At 47.4% G+C, this 22,634-nt stretch overlaps 1 protein-coding gene across 5 annotated transcripts in view; it reads right to left on the bottom strand.

Annotated features, from left to right (window-relative positions):
• Positions 1 to 22,634, bottom strand: part of NBR1 (NBR1 autophagy cargo receptor) — a 1,466,631-nt gene that overhangs the window by 1,231,115 nt on the left and 212,882 nt on the right. For all 5 annotated transcript variants that reach the window (XM_069634202.1, XM_069634206.1, XM_069634204.1 and 2 more), the window contains exon 6: positions 13,250 to 13,468. In XM_069634202.1, coding sequence (XP_069490303.1) covers positions 13,250 to 13,468 — 219 coding nt within the window. The remainder of the gene's footprint in view (positions 1 to 13,249; positions 13,469 to 22,634) is intronic.

Below are 22,634 nucleotides of genomic sequence, written 5' to 3'. Positions count from 1 at the left end.
CGGTGGGAACGTGTACAGAAGCGGAAACTCCCAGTCCACTATGAACACGTCTCCCAGAGCTCCTCTCGTGGGAAATTCCCTTGAGCAGAACAGGTCGCATTTCCTGTTGAGGCTGGTGGCGAACAGATCTACCTGAGGGGTTCCCCAAAGGGCGAAGATCTCTTGAAGGACTTCCTGAGCTAGCTCCCACTCGTGGGAGACTGTGCTCTGCCTGCTCAGAGCGTCCGCTGTCAAGTTCTTCTCTCCGGCTAGGTGAACTGCCGATAGAGAGATTCCTTCTTGGATTGCCCAAAACCAGAGCTGCATCGCCTCTCTGCACAGGGGTAGTGATCCTACGCCTCCTCTTTTGTTGAGGTAATGCATGGCCACCGTGTTGTCCGTCATTATCAGGATGTTTTTCCCTTGTACAGCTGGCAGGAACGCCTTCAGCGCAAGTCTGATGGCTCTCAGCTCTAACAGGTTGATATGTAGTCTGGACTCCGATGGAGACCAACGACCGCTGATGGTCAAGTCGTTGGCGTGGGCTACCCGTGACTACAGTTATCTCCGGCCAGGGTTGCCAAAACTGTTCTCCTTTCAGAATGTACTCCTGCCAGGCCCACCACTGAAGGTCTCAAGCTACTCTGCCGGGAACCTGAAGAAGATCTGTCATTCTCCCTGAGAATTGTGACCACTGAGTCCTCAGTGCCCACTGGAGGGATCTCATTCTCAGGCGAGCCTCTGGCACTAGGAAAATGCAGGATGCCATGAGGCCTAGCAACCTCAAAAAGTCGAAGGCTGGGAGACGTTGGGCATGTTGGTACTTGGTAACCATCTGTAGAATATCTTGAGCCCTCACCTCTGGTGGCGAGGCTTTTCCCAGGGAAGTGTCCAGGACCGCTCCTATGAACTGGAGTCTCTGTGATGGTATCATTTGTGACTTCTTTAAATTGAGGGAGAAGCCCAGTCTGTGAAGGAAGTGGCACACGTGATTTAGCTGGATCTGAGCTTGTTCCGAAGAAACAGCCCTGATCAACCAATCGTCCAGGTGGGGGTAGACGTGAATCCCTTCCCTCCTTAGACTTGCCGCCACTACCAACATTAACTTGGTGAAGACCCTCGGGGCGGAGGTCAGCCCAAATGGCAGCACTCGAAATTGATAGTGAGAGTTGCCAATTGCGAACCTCAGGTATTTCCTGTGTTTGAGATGGATAGGCACATGGAAATAAGCGTCCTGAAGGTCCAGAGATACCAACCAGTCCTGGAACTGAAGGGCCTGGAGGATCTGAGAAAGAGTGACCATCTTGAATTTGTCTTTCCTGAGGAATTTGTTCAATTCTCGCAAGTCCAAGATGGGTCTCAGTCCTCCGTCTTTCTTCGGAATGAGAAAGTAAGGGGGAGTACCAGCTCTTGTTCCTCTCCGCTACAGGTACCGGTTCTATGGCACCTTTCTCTAGCAGGTCCAAAATTTCCTGCAAGAGAAGCGGATCTGGAGCTTTCTGAGAGCTGATCCCCGGTGGATGACTCTGAGGTATACGTAGGAAAGGCAGGCAGTAACCTTGGGCAACTGTTTCCAATGCCCAAGCATCTGACGTGATAGCCTGCCATACCGCCAGATGTTGAGTCAACCTGCCTCCTACAGGTGTCCTGTGAGGGAAGTCCTCAGAGTGGTTTTGGGGCGGCTGATGCAGATGCCGATGGTAAAGAGGCACCTGCTGTTGCTGCGGCTTTTGAATATCTACCCCGTCCACCTCGGGTAGTTCTTCTTTGTCCCCTTTGAGCCGGTCGTCCTCTACCTCTTCCGAATGTGGAGTAGAAGCGAAAGGACTTGCCCCTCGCAGAGGTTCTGTCTAGCCCTTGGTGGTCGTGCAGATTAGTACTACCACCTCCGTCCCCAAGCACCACACAGACAGGAAAAAATAACACTGCCCGTGCAGCGCTTGAAGTCACAGGTGGAGAACGTCGTCTTATCAGGAACCAGAAACGCCAAAGGACCCCCTGACCACTGTAAGGCAACGGAGGGTTAATCAACACAGGGAATGGACAACAAAGCCATATGATAGGATAGCAAAAATGGGCTTACCCGAAAGTGAAGGAGAGGGTGGCCTGATGTGTATGCAGGAGTAGTGGGGGTACAGCAGGCACTGGTCGGTTGTGTCTCTGACAGGACTCGAGATGGATAAACTCTGAGGCAAATACGTGGGAAAATCCGTGAGCAGTCCAAAAAGCAGTTCCGGGGTCAATAACCAAAAGTTCAGTGTTCAATGGGATATCCGTGGGCAGTCCAATGAACAATTCCGAGTCAAAAAACCAGTAGTAGACAATGGAACCCAACAGAATGGCAATCCAGGGGTGTTTTCCGACAAGGCAGAAAAACAGCGTGATATCCGGGACAGAGAATGAGGCAATCCGTGTACAGTTCCGTGGTCGAGTAATCGTGGTAGCAAATATCCAAAAAAACGCCAAAGCAGTCCGTGAAGGAAGCAGCTGTGAAGCGGTGCTTCCGTGTTTCTCTGCTCCCTTTAACTTGTGTGGAAGGTCACATGATTCACATCACGGGAGGGGAACGTGAAAAGTCCGTGTCACGTGACCCGTGATGATGACGAAGGCCGTTGTGGATGCCTTGTCACGTGACGTGCGGTTCTGTGTGTGCCCAATCGGCAGCGCCAGTCGTGCGAAAACCTCCATGGGAGGTGCCAGTGAAGGAAGGGGCGAAGATCCCTCGGGCCGTGACGTGCGGGTCTCCTTTGTTTGGCAGGAGATCGCTGCCGTTCGTGTGCAGGGACACGAAGGTCACGTGAGTCTCGATGGTGGCGAATGTTGGGAGACACAACAGGTTCCTGTGGGACGAAAAGGAGTCTGACGGATTGCAGCTCCTAGGGATTTTGCTGCTGCTTTTGAAGTTTGCAGTTTCTCTAAACTGTCATCCGCCTTTTTCCCGAACAAAGAAGAGCCATCGAATGGCATGTTCAAGAGCCTGGCTTGCACATCTGGGGCAAAACCAGACTTTCTCAACCAAGCGAATCTCCTGGTTGATGTACTTGCCGCCATTGCTCTGCTGATACTGTCAGCCGAATCAATGCCCGTCTGGAGGGATTCGCACATAGCGTCTTTACCGTCCTGTATAATATTCAGGAACGCATCCCTTTCTTCTCCCGCCGGGATGCAGTCAGCCGCTGTAGAAGCACACTCCCAAAGTGTATGGCTGAACCTAGCAAGGGTGCAAGTAGCATTAACAGATTTTAACGCCATGCTACATGCTGAAAAGACTTTCTTTGCCATAGCATCATATTTTTTATCGTCCCTGTCCTGTGGGACGGTAGGATAAGCCGTCTTGACATCGGTAGAGGAGGCTGCCTGTACCACCAGACTTTCTGGGGATGGGTGTTTAGACAAAAACTCCGGGTCTGTAGAGGATACCCTGTACTTTGTAGACAGTTTTTTATTTACTGCTGGTACGACATCTGGGGTTTCCCAGTTTGTCATGATCTTCCTCTGAAGAGCTTTATGAAAAGGCACCACAGGATCCTCCTGTGGGCCTTTGTCAAGAATATCCGTGAGGTCATCATGTTGGAAAGATTGTGAAGGTGCAGACCACCCCATAAACTCTGTGATCCTGGCCATTAAGGCTCTATGGGGGTTTCAGCATGTTCCCCCGGGTCTGGCCTAGCAAACTCCACCTCAGGGGAGGAGTCTAACCCACTTGCCTCATGTAAGGAATCATGAAGATCCTTTAACCTGCGTTCTTCAGAGGAAAATTCCTCTCTAATTGGGGTTACAGGTCCCTGCAGCTCAAATGTGTCTTCCTGTTCAGACAATTCACCCTCTTCCAATATTGAGGACATAGTTCTCAATTGTTCTGAACTCATAAAGGGTGTAAACCCCATTTCCAAGGCTGAGGGTGCCGAACTTGTCATAATCGGCCTCGAAAACGTCGATGTCGTCGACGCCGAAGGCTTCGAGCGTAGCGTCGAAAACAAAGGCGGAGGCTTCGAAGACCTCGACAGAATTGGGATTCTACTCGACGATCTCGAAGCCATCGACGTCGAGGACCTGGGGATAGACACTGGGTGTGTCGTAACCGTGATTTTTCTTGGCGTCGAAACCGGTGTCGACGCTGGCGTCGTGTCGACAGACTCGTGTGTCGAAGGTCCCTTCGACAACGGCGTCGAAGACATCGACCTCGACGGAACATTCGTCGACGGCGTCGACGGAACCTTCGAGGAAGGTTTGGAGGTCATAGTCCTGCTCGAGGGTTCGTGACGCGCTCGAGAGGTTTCCTTCGCCGGGTACTGCGACTCGCTGCGTTTTTGACCTTCGGGTCTTTCGACCAGAGCATCGCTCACGGCAGTCTTCGAGGGGGTCGAGGCCGCTTTCTCGAAGACGCTCATCATATTTTTGCGGAATTCCTCCCATTCAGCCTGGGAACTATGTTTCGTGGGGCACGGGAATCTCTTTGGCGAAACAGAGGAAGATGAAGACGGAGAAGGGGATCTTCGACGTCTCCTCTTCGAGTGTTTCAATCTCGAGGAGTGATGAGACCCACTCCGAGATCTGGAGCACGAATGGTGACGAGGAGACGAATGTCTCGACTTCGTCGACGAAGAAGAAGCTTTAAAAGTCTTACCTTTCTCCAGCTTCCCCCTACGCTCCTTCAGGGCCTTAGCTGTCATGGACATACAGTCCTCGCACTCCGAACAATGGTGTTCAGCTCCCAAACACCACAGACAAACTCTGTGAGGGTCAGTCAGCGACATCTTTTTCCCACAATCTCGGCATTTTTTGAAGCCGGATCGAGGAGTTGTCGGTTCCGACGAAGAAGCCATCGAGTACGGTATCGAATAACTCGAGGTAAATAGGTTTAACTGACAAAACTGAGCAACTGTATTCCGAGGCACTGAGTACGTGCGGAAAAACAGAACTGAGCAACGGGCGCTGCGCGCGGCCTTTATAGCCAGGATGACGTCGTCGTCGATATGGCGGCTGTCGAGGGACATCGACTCGAAGGACGTCGACGGGCAGCGCCCTCTAGAGAGAAAAATTTTTTCCAAGGCCAGCAGAGCTGGAAGGAGATATCCAAGATCAGGAATACGTCGGAGGACACAATCCCTTCGAAATTAAGTTACTCGCATATTGTTTCACAATATTGGCAATTACCATCCACAGTAACTGATTCATCTGTTAATACCTTCTTTTGTATGCCCGACACGCTTTATTACCGTATGCCCATTATCATCCCTCAAGTCACGCTGCAAGTCTGTGCTAGATCACCCTGCTATGATGTGTCTAGAGTAGCTTACGCAACTCGTGCCCAACCTGGAGTCGCTCCACGCATTGGAGCCTGGTTGCTCGTTTAGATACTCTACTTGCTCCGTCCTGTCACAAATACGAGAGTCTAAACAATCACTGCTTGACGCCCAGCTTCCCATGGGCCATGCCTGTCTCATCTCATCTCATCGTACCCCATTACGCTGCTATTGTGATGCCATGGAATATTCTGCCACGCGCCCGTCGTATTTTATTGCACCTCATTTTGCTATTATTGCGATGCTATGCAGTACTACACCTGTTATGTCTGAACTATTGCGGTCTCCTATCAAAAATCTTTAACTGATGCCACGTACCTAGCTTGCAAATATTTAACCTACTATTGTCACCGTACTGCATATCTTGAACTACTAGGAACACCTCTTAATATGCTTTTTTAGCAATACCTTTCACATAGATTGCAAGTACCTAGCTCGTTACTACCTCTGCACGGTACTAATTGTGCTGTCCGATAAAGTTCTGGCAACTTGTAGCCATCAGAGCTATGAAGGCACAACATTTAGTTCTCATTACTACTGCCTGCAGCTTGGTTTATCTGAACCTACTACTCACAGTCCTTACTCTATCTAAGGTAGCCTCAGTACCCATGAAATCCTCCACCAACCAAAATGCCCTGACCAGTAGCCTATCTATGTCATCCAATCTACCACCATCCACCTTCATAACCCTATTACGCTCACTACCACCTGCTCTAATGCTACACGTGCGCAGCCACAAACAATAACACTATTAAGATCCAAGATAAAACACGATAGCCCGGTACTTGTCCAAAACTACACCCTTCTACAACACAACTACGACATATACCACCTTTGACACCTGAGTTATCACTAAAGCCACTGAGCCCCCCGGCTCATCCTACAACCTATCTCATCAACCTCGCACACTCACTGTATTACCTACCCCACCTTGCACCACACAAAGAAACCACAGACTTAGCTCGAGATTCTCACACAATACGATCACATCAACCACTCCAGCTAAGCATGGAGCCCCACCTGCCTCTGAATTCACTTGCAAATTAACGAACAAACACAAAATATTAGCCTTCCTATTAGCCTTCCTTCTATAAAAGCAGCCCTTATTAATGCTAGATCACTTCAGGCTCATGCCCCAGATATTCCGGACCACATTACGTCACACAATCTGGACTTCATCGCTATCACAGAGACCTGGCCGCACACAGCCTCTGGCCCCTCACTACCTCTGGCCATCCCAGACAACTACTCAATTATCCGTGAAGACAGAGATGCTAATATCTCAAAAGGAGGAGGCATTGCATTTATTCACAAGACCTCTCTAGGTCTGAGAAAGATCAACAGTCCTCTATTGCCCTCAGCAGAAATCCTTTCCGTCAAATCACCAACAGCGACTATCGCCATCCATATCTTGTATCGCCCACCAGGTCCCGCCACCACTTTTGACAATATCATCTCACATTTGCTTTCCACCAACACCAAGAATAAATCCCAAGTCATCATCCTTGGCGATTTCAATCTAGGCCTAGATGACCCTAATGACCAGAAAGCAGCAGCCCTTAGGGATACCATGACAGAACTAGGACTCTTGACTGGATAGCTTAACTAAACTGTAATATCGACACCCTTACTAACACCCCATGCGCTTGGACCGACCATCACCTCATTCTTTTCAATATCAAAGAAATTGCCTCACTTACGACTAACACAAAAGCTCCAGCTTCTATGACCAGGAACAAAAATGGAACTTAATATTAGATAAACTCATCCCTTTGCTACAGCCTATCACCAACCCTACCACAACCACCTCAGACCCCTCAGCTCTAGTCGATATTTACAATCATACTATTCTTAGATCAAACAACACTAGCACCCTTGAAATTATGTAAATCTAAACCATGTACCCACTTAAAAAGTTGGTACACCCCACACCTTAAATCTCTCAGGAAAATTAAAAGATCAGCAGTCATCTGGGAAAAATCCCCATCCTCTTCTAATAAAGACAACTTTACTGCAGCCTCTTTCAACTACACAATAGCCATACTTCAAGCCAAAAAAAACAACTATAGCTGAGTCCAACACAAAGGAATTCTTCAACATCCTGAAGGAGTTAGAATCGCCTGTCCCACCTCCTGCCACTTGTATGAAAGACACCCAATGGTGCACTAATATACAGAATGCACTCCAGGACTGCAATTACCATGCTCCAAAATAAAATAGAAATAAAGAAATCACTCATCTCTAATGCTGACCCCATCACAGATGCACATCCTATTAGCAACAACAGTCAACATCAATTTGACTTCTGTCCATTATCCATTAAAGAGGTAGAATCGATTATACTGAAACTCAAACCATCAAATTGCAAAGGAGACGCCTGCCCTGCTCCTCTCGTCAAGGAAGCTGTTAAGGAACTAGCCCCTTTTATCACTAGACTTATTAACGCCTCTTTCGAATCCAGTATAGTACCTAACAATCTGAAGGATGCACGGGTACTGCCTTTACTTAAAAAAGCTTCACTAGACCCCAACAATCCAACCAACTACAGACCAATCACAATGGTCTCTTTTCTGTTGAAAATACTTGATTGTGCTGCATATTTGCAAATACAACACCACCTAGAATCTAACAATTTACTAGGACTGAGGCAATCAGGATTTAGACCCAGACACGGAACTGAAACCGTCCTTATCGACCTCAAAACCCAAATCCAGTCGCTGAAAGACAAAAGGTAACTTGGCTTTGCTTCTCTTAGTAGACCTATCTGCGGCCTTCGATTTGGTGAATCACAAAATACTTTGTAAACACCTCTCTTCACTTGGCCACTTTTCAGACTAAGCCAAGGCCTGGATTGAATCCTTCCTCAATAACAGATCTATGAGGGTCTTTGTACCCTCTGCCTCTGCTTCTCCTACTCCCGTCACTTGCAGGGTGCCCCAGGTTAAATGGTTTTGAGGACCCATCCATGGAGGGGTGGGTTATATTGGGCAAGGTAGAGCTGATGTTTCGGGAAAAGTGGAGAATTTTTGGACTGGGCGATAGGTTTGTGGTTAAGGAACCGAGAATCTAGTTTTTGGCTCCTTGAATGGACTTAAAGTGGGATAAGAGGTGTAGGTGGTGTGGTGAAGCGGTGTAGCCATTCAAGGGGGCTCAGTGGCTCAATGATGGCAGCGTTGGGTGGTTATGAGCAAGTAGGTTTGGAGTCGAGTGTGGGTGGGAGCGGTGGCAGTGAAAGTGAAGGGGTGGCTGGATGAACTAGAGGAAGAAATGAGGCCAGGGCGAGTGTGACTCTATGGAAGGATGACATTGTGCTCTGTCGGTAAGCTGGGTCTGGTTAGATACTGGATAGGCCAGAGCGAGTGACAGTGGGCTGTCCTGATGTGAGGCAATGGGCAGGTAGATAACAACATCAATATTCTGGTTCCAAGGTAGACACAAGTTTGGGAGGTTATGAACAGTAGGCGAGAATTAGCATAAAGTCGCAAACAGGTGAGAAACAACCATTGGGCAAGGTGACAAAGTAGCAATATTAGTAGATTTGTAGGCAAAATATGGCATAGGCAAGTTCGAAGTTAGCACAGCTGGTGAGAAACAACCATTTGGCAGAGTGACAAAGTAGCAATATTAACAGATTTGTAGGAGAAGTATGGCAAGGGCTAGATCGAAGGTAGCACAAAGAGGATGGTACATGCTAAGTGCATTTACACAGATTAGACCTATGAGTAGAAATTAAAGCGGTAGGTTGTTTGATAGGGCAACCCCCGGTTGGCGACAGTAGAGTAGCGCTGAGTACTGGTAGTAGCTTAGGGATGAGGCTCTGTTACAGGCCATAGTGCGGCGGTCATTATCGGGTCAGACGCGCTGCGGGTGTAGAGTTAGTTTCAAATGGGCACAAAGTGGGTGCTGAACAGCTGGTTGTAGTGTCTACCATCAAGATGGTACTCACATGAAGCAGAGTTCTGTGCTGGTGGCGGTCCGGCGCTCACGGATAGGCACAGACATTAAAAGTTAAAACTACAAATTGCGGAGAGCAAAGTAAACAGACCTACCTCAATGACCGTGTGTTTCAGTCTACTCGTGTTACCATTGCACAATGCACGAAAGAAAGGTAGGACTAAATATACTGGAATGCAGTATAGCACAATGCATGGCCTTCCAAGTAAGACAAACAGAAAGGGGCAAAAAGGATCGCCATGTTGGGTGAACTAAACACACCTTTAGAAAAGCCTAACTTAGTTTGGGAGCCAATATGCCAAATACCCCCTTGCCCATCATTGGCAAAAATCTCATCAAATGGACTGCAAAAATGACATTCGTTTTGTGGGGCTGTACAAAGTGTCATTGCCCCCACGGGGCAGTATATTTAGTCCTACCTTTAACTTTTAATTGGCTTTTTTGGTTAACCAGTTAGGAATTGTCCACAGTCCTTTTGAATCACGAGTTAATTGGAGTTAATCTAATGGGTACTTTGGTGGTTTTTTGAATACTAATTTGAGATTTATTTTCTCTTTCTGGTTTCTTTGGCGAAATTAGCTTTCTGCAACTGCGAGGCATTTTGGAGGTATGTTTTTATTGATTTTATTGACAGCATTACGGTTTGTTTTGGTAACTTACGTAATATTTTTCTGCAATTGGCTTTCCAGTAATGACTTAATCTACCTGCCTACAGAACTGTATCTGGCATTGTCCTACTTTAAATGTGGAGTTCTTATTGCTGCAACCTAAGGTACTTATTTTTGGAATACATTACAGTCTTTGATTTAAGACTTAGCTTACTAAGTGGAACGTGATTGCGCTGCTATGGCCAACCTTTGTTTCTAAAATTATGTTTCTTTTTCTCTTTTTGTTTGTCTGTCAACAGACTACTACGAATGAAATTGGTTAATTTGTGGTAACTTAATTTCTACTTTTTTACTTTTCCTACATGTGATGTACATGTGTTTTATTTTTTGTGGTTGCATCGCGCCCTGGACTGCTTGCTCTCAACTTGTGCCTATGTTCTTTATGTAACAATTCTTTGCACAAAACAATCATGTGTATGTTTTATTTTTAACTTTACCCAATTTGTATGGAAATGATGTACTATGCAATTTAAGCCTCTGATGAAAAGCTGTACACAGCTTGAACACGTGTCAGGCTTCTCTTCGCACAAACAATAAAGGCTTCTCTTTGCACAAACAACTAATTATAATTTTTTGGCGCAGTGAGACTGGGAACATCTTTGTTTTTCTTCTACTAAAAAAACAACCTTGACTCCAAAGTCCCTCCCAATTATAGGCCCATCACCACCGTCCCATTCCTCCTAAAAATTCTGGATAGGGTTGCCTATCTGCAAATACAGAAGCACCTGGAGGAGAATGAACTCCTTGGACTCAGACAGTCAGGTTTCAGACCCAGACATGGTACCGAGACAGCCCTCCTAGATCTAAAGATCCAAATGGACGAGGCTAAGGACAATGGAAAATTAGCAATCCTACTCCTAGACCAATCTGCTGCCTTCGATCTTGTCGACCATCAAATCCTTACCAAACATCTGACCACAGCAGCAGCCTTTTCCACTAATGCCTCCAATTGGGTTAAATCCTTCCTCTCCAACAGAACCACCAGAGTCTTTTCCCCGTCAGCTTCTGCTGACCCTACACCGATACTTTGTGGCGTCCCACAGGGTTCTTGTGTGTCGTCCACCCTCTATAATATATTTAAGAAGCTTCTCTTCGACCGGCTGGACAACCTGGTTGTCATCTACACTAACTATGCAGATGACACAAGTCCTCATCCCCCTCACTGGCCGCTACGACCACGATTCCAAACTTCTAAACTCCATCTACCTTGAGATTCAGGCCTGGATGGCCACCAATGGTCTTTGACCCAACAACGACAAGACAGAGTTGATGATCGTGGGCACCCAGGCACGCCTGAATAAACAACTTCAGATACTCCTCCTTCGTCACTGTCTTGACTCAACCCTCTCGCTCAAAAAACAGGTAAATAGCGTAGCTTCATCCACAGCCTACACTAACAAAATAATCTATAGCTGCAAAGCCTACCTGTCCACAAGCAGCTGTCTAACGCTTGCTAGAGCTCTCGCTCTATCTAAACTTGACTACTGCAACACTCTCTTCCTGGGTTCTTCTGAACACAACCTAAATAAACTCCACGTACTTCAGAATAACTCCCTAAGAGGAGCCCTCAGCCTTCCCAGATCCTGTCACATCTCACCACACAGACAGAATGCCAACTGGCTACCTATCCGTGATAGAATCAAACTACGCACCCTAGCCATCATGCACAAATGCCTCACAAATTCAGCCCCAAAATACCTGGCAGACAAATTCTGCAAACACCAACCTACAAGTATTGCCAGGTCTACTCATTCCCACAATCTGATGGTACCCAGATTCAATCTAAAAACAGCCGGGGGAGCTAGTTTCCCAGTACAAGCCGCGAAACGCTGGAACTCCATTCTCATCCCCCTCAGACAAGAACCATCCTTCCTCACCTTTAAAGCTAACAAAGATTTGGCTGAGCAACAAGGCACTCAACTAAACCTTCCATGCCTATTTCTGACTCCGGTAACCGTGTGTATGTCTTATGATTCTTTACCTGCATGTCATCCGTCCTGACCCACATGTAACCAGGGTCCTTATTGTTTATACTGCATTGGATTGTAATGTGCCGGCACTTACTGTATGTATGTAACTCCTACGTTTTTCAAGCGCCCAGCTACCTATAATAAACAATAGACAAACCAACGGCATGGCCTCTTCACCCGCCTACACCTGCAAGCTTATTACAGCTTATCACCTGTACCTATCCCCAGCCAATTGCATTATAATATCCAGCGCCTTAGTCCTCTCCAAGTTGGATTATTGTAATGCACTATACCTGGGTACTTCTAAACAGAACCTTAATAAAAATAAATAACGCCATTCGAGCAGCCCTAAACATTCCAAGGAACTCCCACTTATCGGAAACTAGACATTCACTAAAATGGCTCAACATTAACCAAAGAATAACCTACAAAACACTCTCCCTCACTCACTCACAAATGCCTCTCAAACCAAGCCCCCACCTATCTGTCTGACACCTTTTCCCGCCATACATCCACACGCCCCCATCAGATCAGCTATGAGGCAGTGTGTCAAGATTCCCCGATTCAGGCAACAAGGAGCGGGTGGAGCTAGCTTCCCTATCCTTGCGGCCAAAACACGGAATGCCTTCCCTCTATCCATAAGACGAACCCTCCTACCACCTATTCTGAAAAAAGACTAAGGTATGGCTTCATGAGCAAGAATCCAGACTTACTGTCTAACTACGTGCTAAATCTTGCTCTATATTCTTATGATTGGATCTCCACTCTGCACCTCAGGCTGGTTTTTGTTATGCATATCCGGAAACTTTGTAGACTTTGTCCTATTGTTGTATAGCTTACATTTTGCCATATTGATGTATATCTGTACATTTTGTAAAAAAAAAATAGTGTTGCGTTTAATCTTAATCTGTCTATATTTTAGCAACATGTAAGTTTAGCACCCAGTTGCCTAAGGGTTCGGAGCACTCTATAAATACACTAAACTAAACAAGATAAACAGTAAATGAATAAAAACAATAAGAGGTGCAGCCAGCTGGCAGGTGCAAGGCTAGGTGCAATAGTTGCCTTTTGGGCAATTTCCTCGTACCCTCGATGATTCATCAGTACAGCTAAAATAATTGCTGATTTGACAGGAAAATAGAAAAATATCAGCAACCTCAGAAGAAGGTAAAGAAATCTGCTAGCACCAAGGGCCATAAACATGCCTTCTACAGTGCAATCTCTAAGGATCATAGAACCTTAATAACAGAGCTTAACATGCAAATGTTGACAATTAGGAGTCAGTAATAATTCCTAGATATACTACATTCAATACTGTATTTCAAATGATCAGAAAGAAAAGTACAACAAGAACTATCAATTTTACAAATACCTTTTCAGTGGTCTCGCGTTTGCTCTTTAGGTCCTGTCTGACCGCTTTAGCCAGCGGCGAATAATGTGCAACATGTTTCTTTCCTTTCTTCAAAGAGGATAACTTTACTTCTGTAACATTTTCACATGATTTTTGGCGTGAAGGATGGTGTGGTTCAAAGGAATATGGGGTTATTTCATATACATTTATCTGAATATCACCACCTTGCTTAACTGCAATCTAGAAAACACAATGATATAATCGTGTAAACTGCTGGAAGTAGACGATGCCAAACATATATATTTTTTTTTAAATCAAAGGATTGGTTAAAGGAGAGAAGGGAAAGCATTACACATTGTACACCAAAGACAGAAAGCAAAAAAGTAAACACCTCCATTACACAACACATTTCTCATTCAAAATGTAGGCTTTAATAAGTACTTGTTTTGAAGAGTGTGGGAACCTGAAGGACGGCTGGTCTTGTTTTCCAATTAAAAGGAATATCAATTTTTTTAAAGCACTGGTCATACCACCAGTCTGACCTCCCATTGTCGTGTCTAGATCAGATTATTAGTGTATTGTGTTTTTTTCTTTTTATGAAATCACTACACAGGTGATAAGGCAAATTACGAAGAGGGATTATCTTCTAGTGGATAAGGAAGAAAGTGTTGGATTCAATGTGGATAGTTTAAATCCATAATATCTACACATGCAATCTTAAAAGAGACATTATCTACAATACAGTAGATAAGGTGCCTCTAAATTGGTCTAACTTGAAATCCGTATGGCGCAATCGCTATAGCACAAATGCCCAATGAGGATCACATAGAACTCAATAGAATGTCCATTACTTAAGGCCTGTACTCCAGGAAGGTGTAATATCTATCAGAACTCCGGGGCCCATTTAAGAACTGCAGTGTTTAATCAGTGCTTGTAAATAGCTGTATTTTTATTTATTTATTGGACATTTTTTGTATGGCGCCTATACACAAGTGTTTCCAGACGCCACAAGACAAATTTGAGAGGGGGGCGGGGGGTGAAGAGCATGGGAATCACAAAAGTAACAGTAAGAAAAGGTTATATTGGTCTTGTGACAATACTAAAGTGCAAGTGCTTGACAAGGTGGTAAGGGCAGTGGGGGGAGAGGGTAAAGGGAGAAGTGCAGGAGTGGGTGCCCCCAGTGAAGGGGGCGGGCAAAAGCGGGGCAGGCCAATGTGTCAAGTTCCAGGGGAAAGGGGGATAGTGAGGATGAGTGCAGAGACAAGAAGGACCAAGTTGGGATAGTTCGGGAAAGGGAGCCCATGGGCAAGTGCTGACAAGGGATGTTGGGTGGACTGGTAGGGTGTGGACTGGCCCCTGTATGACTCTGAAGGGACCAGGCCCCCGTCGCATCGGCAGAGGAGAGTTAGCAAGAGGGGGCGAGAGAATAGAAGACATTAAAGCAAATGATAAAATGGACACTGCAAATCACCAGGTGTAATGCCTATTGCAGAGCCAACAGCTGCGCAGGACACCTTATTCCATAAAGGCTTATTTTCTTCTCATTTGTGTACAGTTGAATGTTTCCTTCAGTTTGAGCGACTGAAGTCCAACAATGCTTTGGTCATTGAGGAATGGCTGGAATGAGTGCTACATATGTCAGACATGGAGGTCACATTAAGAGTAAATTGGAACAAAGTAATTTATTGATGTATGTCTGAAGGAAAAAAAATGTGCCCTCAATACCTGGGAGAGTTGGCCCCTGAGCCAGGACCTCTCTCGACCTGGGGCAAGCAGCCTATTAAGGTGGATGCCAGAGCCAGTAAGGTCACAGATGCAGGGTCAGGGAGTTAGGAGGGTGCCAGTCTCTGTCCCCTCTACATGTGCCTGGCTACATGATCAACCTATACATACTGTGTCCTGCTCTGGCCAGTGTTCTCGTACCTCCCTTCTAGGACTCCAAATCCCAGAAACCCTTGCGGATGAGTAGGGAGAACGCAACCCACCAGCAAGAAAGCAGGCTGTGAACAGCAAGGCAGCAGAGCCATTCGTGCTGCAGACTGGCAAACACGAAACACCAGACCACGGGATTAAGAACTAAGCTGTTGCGGTTCCATGTAATAAAGTCGCCACAAAAATCTCGCCATACAAAAATATCGCCGAAAAATGGCCGTTTTTTGTGGCGACATTATTGCATGGAACATGCGGGGGATACCCCCACAACTCCCAATTTTTTTTTTGCCCCTGTCCCCATATATATGGTCACCCAAATAATATCGCCACAACCTTTTCCCGGCAATATTATTTACGGCAACCATATATATGGGGATAATATTACCTGATACCGCTGTTGCCGGCTACCATTACAAAACTCTGGCAGACCTGCATTTGAGAATGGGGCTCACATCTGAAGGACACGACCCCAGGGAAAGAACAAGGTAGCAATTGGCCTTGGGATCCAGCTGAGCACCAGGACAGGCGAGGAGAATAAAGAGGGGTAGAAGGAACACAGAGTGGTGTGGGTTGTTCAAGTGAAGTCAAGGGAGGAGAAGTTGGACTTGAGAGATCAGGCGGAGGAAGGAGGGTGCAGTGGACCGCAGAAGAAAATTATAGAAAGCGTGTGCAAGGGGAGGTATTGGTTGGTGAGAAAAAGTGGTACTTTGGTGTGAAAGAGCATGTATGATGAATAATTACAAGTTACTCACCAGAGTGACTAACGTACTCCTAGTCCAAAGTCCACTTTCCTCCATCCTGTATCGGCATCCCTCGCAAGGGACGGGACGGGGACCTTTTCTAAAGAGAACATTTGCCTTTGCCTTTAAATTTGGAGGTGCACAGGTGTGGCCGCGGCAGCATGCACTCCCTTGACTCTGCCCACTGGTGCCACACCAAGTCCACTTTGGCGCGTCGGCTGCATTAATCCGGCTATGGCCTCTGCATCTATTTAAGGGGGAGGATGGTGGGAAGAATGGAGGAAAGGGGACTATGCACTAGAACTATGTTTGTCACTCCGGTGAGTAACATGTAATTACTCCTACGTCCAGTCCCCTTTCCTCCATCCTGTATGGGCGTTTACCAATGATCATAAAGCCCTAGGGAGGAGTGTAGTTGACCCTCTTAGGCGAACAGATTTTGAAGTACCGCCTGGCCGAAGGATGCATCATAACGTGCACTGAGACCCAGGCAGTAGAGGCAGTAGTGCCTGCAGAAGGCAGACGGGCTGGCCCATGTCGCTGCCCACTAATCACCTGCTGTGATACATGCCTTTGGAAAGCGACCACTGTTGCCTTGGCCCTGACTGCATGAGCGTGTATGTTTCTTGGAAACTCCTTCTGCTGTGCCTTGTGGGCTTCCTGAATGGCCGAAACCATCCACCTGATTATGGATTAAAGAGCTTCTGACTTATGGAAATCTTTGGTCCTGTCCAAATAGAATTTCAATGCTCGCCTGACGTCAAGACAGTGCAGCACTTTTCCCGCCACATCCGTAGGACTAGGGAAGAAAGATGTGAGTAGACTCTCCTCGTTGATGCGGAAGGAGGAGACCACCTTCAGGAGAAACGAAGGATGAGTGCGGAGCACCACTTTGTCTTGATGGAAAGTCGTGTATGGCTCCATTGCCACCAGAGCTTTGATTTTGCTAATCCTGCGTGCCGATGTGAGGCCCACAAGTAGCGCAGTTTTGATAGTAACCAGCCTGATGTCCGCAACTGCCATGGGCTCCAGTGGTTTATGCGCGGGTGCGCTGAGAACTATGTTGAGATCCCAGACTTGATGCTGGAATCTGACCAGCGGGAACAGCCTTATCAAACCCGCCAGGTGTCTTTTCACCACTGGGTTGGAAGTAGAAAAAGAAATTGTATCAGAGTTTGTGTATGTACCAATTGCTGCCAGGTAGGTCTTGCATGTGTCTACCTGGACCCCTGATCTGGCTAGCTTTATTTTATTTATTGTTCGCTTCTTAGGTGTGCTGAGAATGACAGCACCTGGTGTAGGGTGCATTTTAGAGGATCTACCCCTGTGTGTCTGGCCCAGAAGCAGAACCTGGCCCATTCTCTTCTGTATTGCTTGCATGTAGCTTGTCTCCTGGCCTCTTGGATGATTTACTGTTGTCTGAGACATCTTGAGGTGCTGAAGACGTATCGGCTCAGGGACCAGGCTGCTAGGGCGGCCGTCATAACTGTGTGCTCCAGTTTGGGCTATTTGAATGGCTTGCCCGACCTGAGGTTGGAGTCCTGCCTCCACCACTCAATATGATGGTGCAGGCTCGCCGGTATGGCAACTGCCGCTGACTGGGCCCCGTCCTCCTGGTTCCAGGAGTCTGAAAAGTGTAGCTGCCGTTTCCTCTTTTTTGAGCCTGGTATACGGCATCACCAGGAGACATGCAGCCATTACGCCCAAAAAGTGCTGATACCACCATGCCGCGGTGACTGTCCTGCTGAGGACATATCCGACAGCCGCCTTGATGGTAACCACCTTCTCCTCTGTAGGAAATATCTGCCGTTGTGTGTCCCTTAGGAGTCCCAGGAATACCAGGGTTTGTGTCAGCTGCAACTACGACTTCTGAAAGTCAAAGGAGAACGCCAGGTCGCAGAGGGTGGTCATGAGCCTGTCTGCTGTGTCCTTGACCTGCCCCGGACACTCCCCCCGACCAACCAGTCGTTGAGATACGGATAAACAAGTAGGCCCTCCAATCTGAGCGGCACTGCCACAGTGTTAATAAGCCTCGTTAAGACCCTTGGCGCTGAGTTGAGGCCAAACTGCAGCACCTTGTATTGGAAATGCAAGCCCAAAACCTGAGGAACGTACGATGGGGCTGACAAATAGGGACGTGTAGGTATGCCTCCATCAGATCCAGGGTGCACAGCTAGTCTCCCCACACACCACAACTCGGCTATCAGGGCTTGTGTAACCATTTTGAACTTCTGCAAGGGCAGGTACATGTTTAAGAACGATAGATCTAGGACCACTTGCAGGCCTGTCTGGTTTTCTTCTGAATAGCGAGTATGCGGGAGTAAAAGCCCAAACCCTGCTGAGGGATTGGTACTTCCTATAGCACTTCGCTCGCTATAAGCAAGCGTATCTCTGCTAGGAGTGATGGTGTCCCGATTTGGGGGAGGAGCAGAGAACAGGGGGGGGTGAAACGGGGAGACGGATGCCTTGTGAGTCCACCGACAGTACCTAAGAGTCTGAATACATTGTCCGCCAGGACTGATTTTCGAGGGCCAATTTGCCTCCCACTGGAGTGCTGTGGATCTGACGCTTCACGTCACGGTTTCTTTGCCTCTGAGGCTGGGGTGCAGGAAGGAAGTGCAAGAACCCGTTTGCAAGGATTTGTTGCTTCCGGCAGTGTTAACTGGAAGACCGGTCAGGCTGCCAGGCCCTTCGGTCTTGGTAACCCCTAAATCGCCCAAATGTTCGGCCTCTATCCGCTCGAGGTTGCCCCTGGCCAAAGCTTTTGGCTGTCGGCTTGGTAAGAATAGCCAGTGACATGGTCGTTTGGGAGCTGGTTTTCTTTTCGTCAAGGTCCTGGTCTGTGGTGGAGCAAACGCGGGAGGGAGTGGTAGGAGGCAACTTGCAGCAGCTTGGCTGTAGTGCGTGGTCTCGTCTCCATGACAACAGATAAATACTGGAGATAGCATTCGCGTTCGCGCTTCGGCGAGTTGACTTTGCGACTCTGTTCTGCTGAACAAGGTAAGCGTACCAGTTACACGGAGCATTATAATCCTGTGCCGACTTCCATCAGCACTTACCAGCTCCTTTATCTTTGACAGGAGCAACGTTTGTACGTGCATTCTGCACGCTATTAGAAGATCCGTTTTGAATGCACAAGGTACAACGCTTAATTTTAACATACTCGTGTCAAACACTAGCTATTTCGATTTTTTCAACCTAGCTGACTGTCAGTTCTCTTTTGTTTCCATGTCAACCCCTTGGCACACATGGGTGGACACTTAAAATATTGGTATGTGATTTTTCTGCCTTTACTTGCATGATTTCAATACATTGATACCTGGCGTTTTCTATACAATTAACTGTAAAAGAAAGTGTATGCTAGATATTTTGTACAGCCCTGAAGAACGTTATAAACCGAAATGCATAGGCATATTTACATGAAACCTTAACCAATATATTTGCCTGGCCTCATTGAATATGAAGGAATAATATTTGATGAAAGAACCTAAGAGTAAAGTGAATAAATAGTTCCTTTGTGATAATTCTAACCATTTGTAGTGAAGAATACTAATTATTTTGAACAATCGATCAACATAATAGCACACGCGTGTGCAGCCCAGTAAAGGGCCAACTGAGAGCATCAGTTCTAATATTGTGGAGTCACTCTATTTTTGTTTTCTCGGAGTGAAACAAATCGTCACCCCCTCGAATTGCAGATCAAGAATTCTTTCTTGAACATCTGGGTTGAACCTTGTGGCCTTGAGCCAGGCTGCCCTTCTCATGTCTGTAGCTATGCATATGGCTCTACTCTCAGTATCAATATGGACGACCGTGGCTTCCAAGAGATCTTGTGCCACTATCTTGGCCTCCGCCAAACTTGCCTTCAATAACACCTGCTTGTGAGCCGGAATGTCAAGGAAGTCCGCGATCTCACACCACAGCCATTGATTCGCTGCTGCTAGGATAGCATCAGCATTGCATTTTCCTGCCTGAAGTGAAGGCCTGAGTTGGAATAGACCTTCTTGCCATAGGCCCCAGGGACCTTCTCCTCCTTGTCCAGTACTGCCGATGTGGATGTGCTGGTTGAGGACACCTGGGGTTTGGCATACATGGAGGCCGCCGCGATGACGGACGACAGTGGCTGAGGTTGTACGGACAAGAGTAGTGCATCGCCCTCGACCTGCCTAAACTTACCATCCAGCTTTTTGCTCACTGGCTGTGGAGTGTGGCTTAGCCCAACTATTCTTGCCTTGGGTTTTTCGACATCCGTCTGTAGGGGTATACCTTACCTGAAGTCTGCATGGATGATTAGAACCTCTACCAGGACGCCAACTTCAGGGTGCGCCTTTTGCGGCTGGGGGATTCCCTGGTAATCCGCCAGGCTGGCAATCCTGTCATGGAACGCTCTTGTCGACAAAGAGGTGTCCTGTTCTTCCCAGTCTGTGTCTTGCTGATCACCCGGCAGTGGAGTGGCCGGATGGAGCAGCATGCTGGCACCCACTGGTGTGGCCGTAGGGTGAGGGAGCAGTGCGCTTCCACATGGAGCCTGTGGCTGTGCTGGTACTGGCTGCTGCGGGACCATGGGAGGGATTATATCCAGGATGATGCCCTTTAGAATGTTACCCCATCTGCAGGGACAACATGAGCGTCAGAAATTTGTCGAAGAACTGCTCCTCCCAGGCAGGCTGTGCGCGCTTTTGCACAGGTGCCTGCACAATTGTAGCCATATAGCCCTGCTGCCTGCCGCCATTGAGCCAGTCATGTGTACATGAGGTCATGTGACCATTGACGTAGACACCAGTGTCCAATCCACTCTGTGCATTGATTACCGTCTTTGGAGCTCAGCTATCTAGTGCGTATCTGGCATGGCTGTCATCTTAGCTGCGTGAGCCGCCTTTTGTATACCCCGGTAGGGCGGACCACTGTGGTTGACACGGGCCTGAGCTCGGCTAAATTACTGACACGCATAGTGTGAGAAAACTGAAGGTGTCCTCCCTGACTAGTCCCAGGGGATCTGTAATCCAGGTGGCCAGACCACGACCATCACTATTGGATCCAGTTCCTGGGGGTGGACCAGTGAGGGAGGATCACCTGGATGGGGGATCCTCTGGAAGTGGAAGTGGTACACCAACGGGTGAGACATGGTATTGCCCTTCTTAAAAACACCTTTTCCACAACCTACCACGTAGGACACTCAAACACTCTACCCCCCCTGCCCCTTTTCGAGAAAACCACTTTACTTTTTGCACACCACCAAAGACGACAGACAAACACCAGAGCTGTTTACCTGACATGTCCCAACACAAGGGTCAGGCAAAGTCAGGCAATTGACCCGAATCACACACACCTGACGGCCCTTGCCCTTCACCACAGGGCTAAAAGGAAGGGCACAAGAGCACAATAGAAGCAAGGCAGACCACACGATGAGCGAGCTAACTCAGCACGGCAGTTAAAGAGGGGGAGAAAGACGGCACGGACCGAGAGAGTGACAAGGAGAGAAGCGACCTTGCCTTTTCCGACCAAGGCTAGTGAAACCTCCATGGAAGGAATCGTAAGACCGCAAACTATAGCCAGTGTGTGTTGCAGCAGATGTCAACGTTACACAGGGCCCTCCTGTGTTGATAATTAAGCCGGGGAGAGACGCTTGCTACTGTGTTACCGGCCTTGACTCCAGAGACAAGAAAAGCCAAGTGGTTCATCACAGCCGGTGAGTCGAGGGGAGAGCCGATAAGAAACCGAACTGTGTTGAACAAAACTAGCAGACGGCTAATTGCAGAAAGAACAAATAACTGTTAATGTAAGAGGAGAAAACCAGCTTCAGAGGAGTCAGGCACCACATGGGTGCTCACTCTGGAAACTCTAGGCGATTAGCCCATTGTTGTAACTACTGTTACCAGAAGGCCTTGGGAAAGGCGAGAAGAGGGTCAAAGTGGTCATACGGGGGTATAATAAAATCCTCCGTACAGTCTAAAGTCTTTGACCGGCAGATGGTCGTGAAGCTAAGGGAAGTGAATCTTCCTGCATCGTAAAGAACTGTTCAGGCAATTGTGTGAATGACAAAGTTGGCAAGAACAAACCCGATAGAGGGATGTCGATAAAGAGGGGGCAAAATCAAAAAGTTCAGATGAATAATGTGTTGACAGGAGTGAACACGGCAGAGGGGTGTCCAAAGTGAACTGTTTAAAAAGACATTAAAATGTGTGAATGTCACAGATGAGATTGTGTTAAAAGCTGTAGAGAAACCGACGGAGGCAGGCAAACAGTTGAGAAGGATCTGAACCCAGAAGAGGGGCATCCAGGGGTGAAATATCATCACCCCACCAACATATTAAAGCAAAAGAGAAATTTTGTGAAGACTAACCAGAGTGAACCCCATGGAGGGAGGCTGAGATTCGAGACGGGTCTGAGCCCGGAAAAAGGGGATCCAGGGGTGAGAAAGGATGTGCAAACAGAAGCAGAACTTTTTTTTGTGTTTTTCTAAAATGGAAATGTTTGAGGATCTGAGCCCGGAAGAGGGGTATGCAGGGGTGAAAAGATATCACCCAACTTACAAGCAGAAAGGAACTTTAGTTTGGAACACATCAGGTCCTCGGAGGCAAGAGACTTTTTGTAGAAAACAGACTTAACCACCAACTGAAGGCCCTGATTCCTGAAAGCGGAACTGTAGTCTTGTGCTGGGAAAGATCGAGCGTGCGCCGTGCTCCAGAATCCCACCTTGTCCTGTGCTCAAAACGTGGGGAATGGAGAACCCC

The sequence above is a fragment of the Ambystoma mexicanum genome, chromosome 13 (assembly GCF_040938575.1).
Source record: "Ambystoma mexicanum isolate Mex_15411 chromosome 13, UKY_AmexF1_1, whole genome shotgun sequence".
Classification (NCBI taxonomy): Eukaryota; Metazoa; Chordata; class Amphibia; order Caudata; family Ambystomatidae; genus Ambystoma; species Ambystoma mexicanum.
Note: the sequence above shows the minus strand (reverse complement) of the source record. Positions and strands in the feature narration are given on the sequence as shown.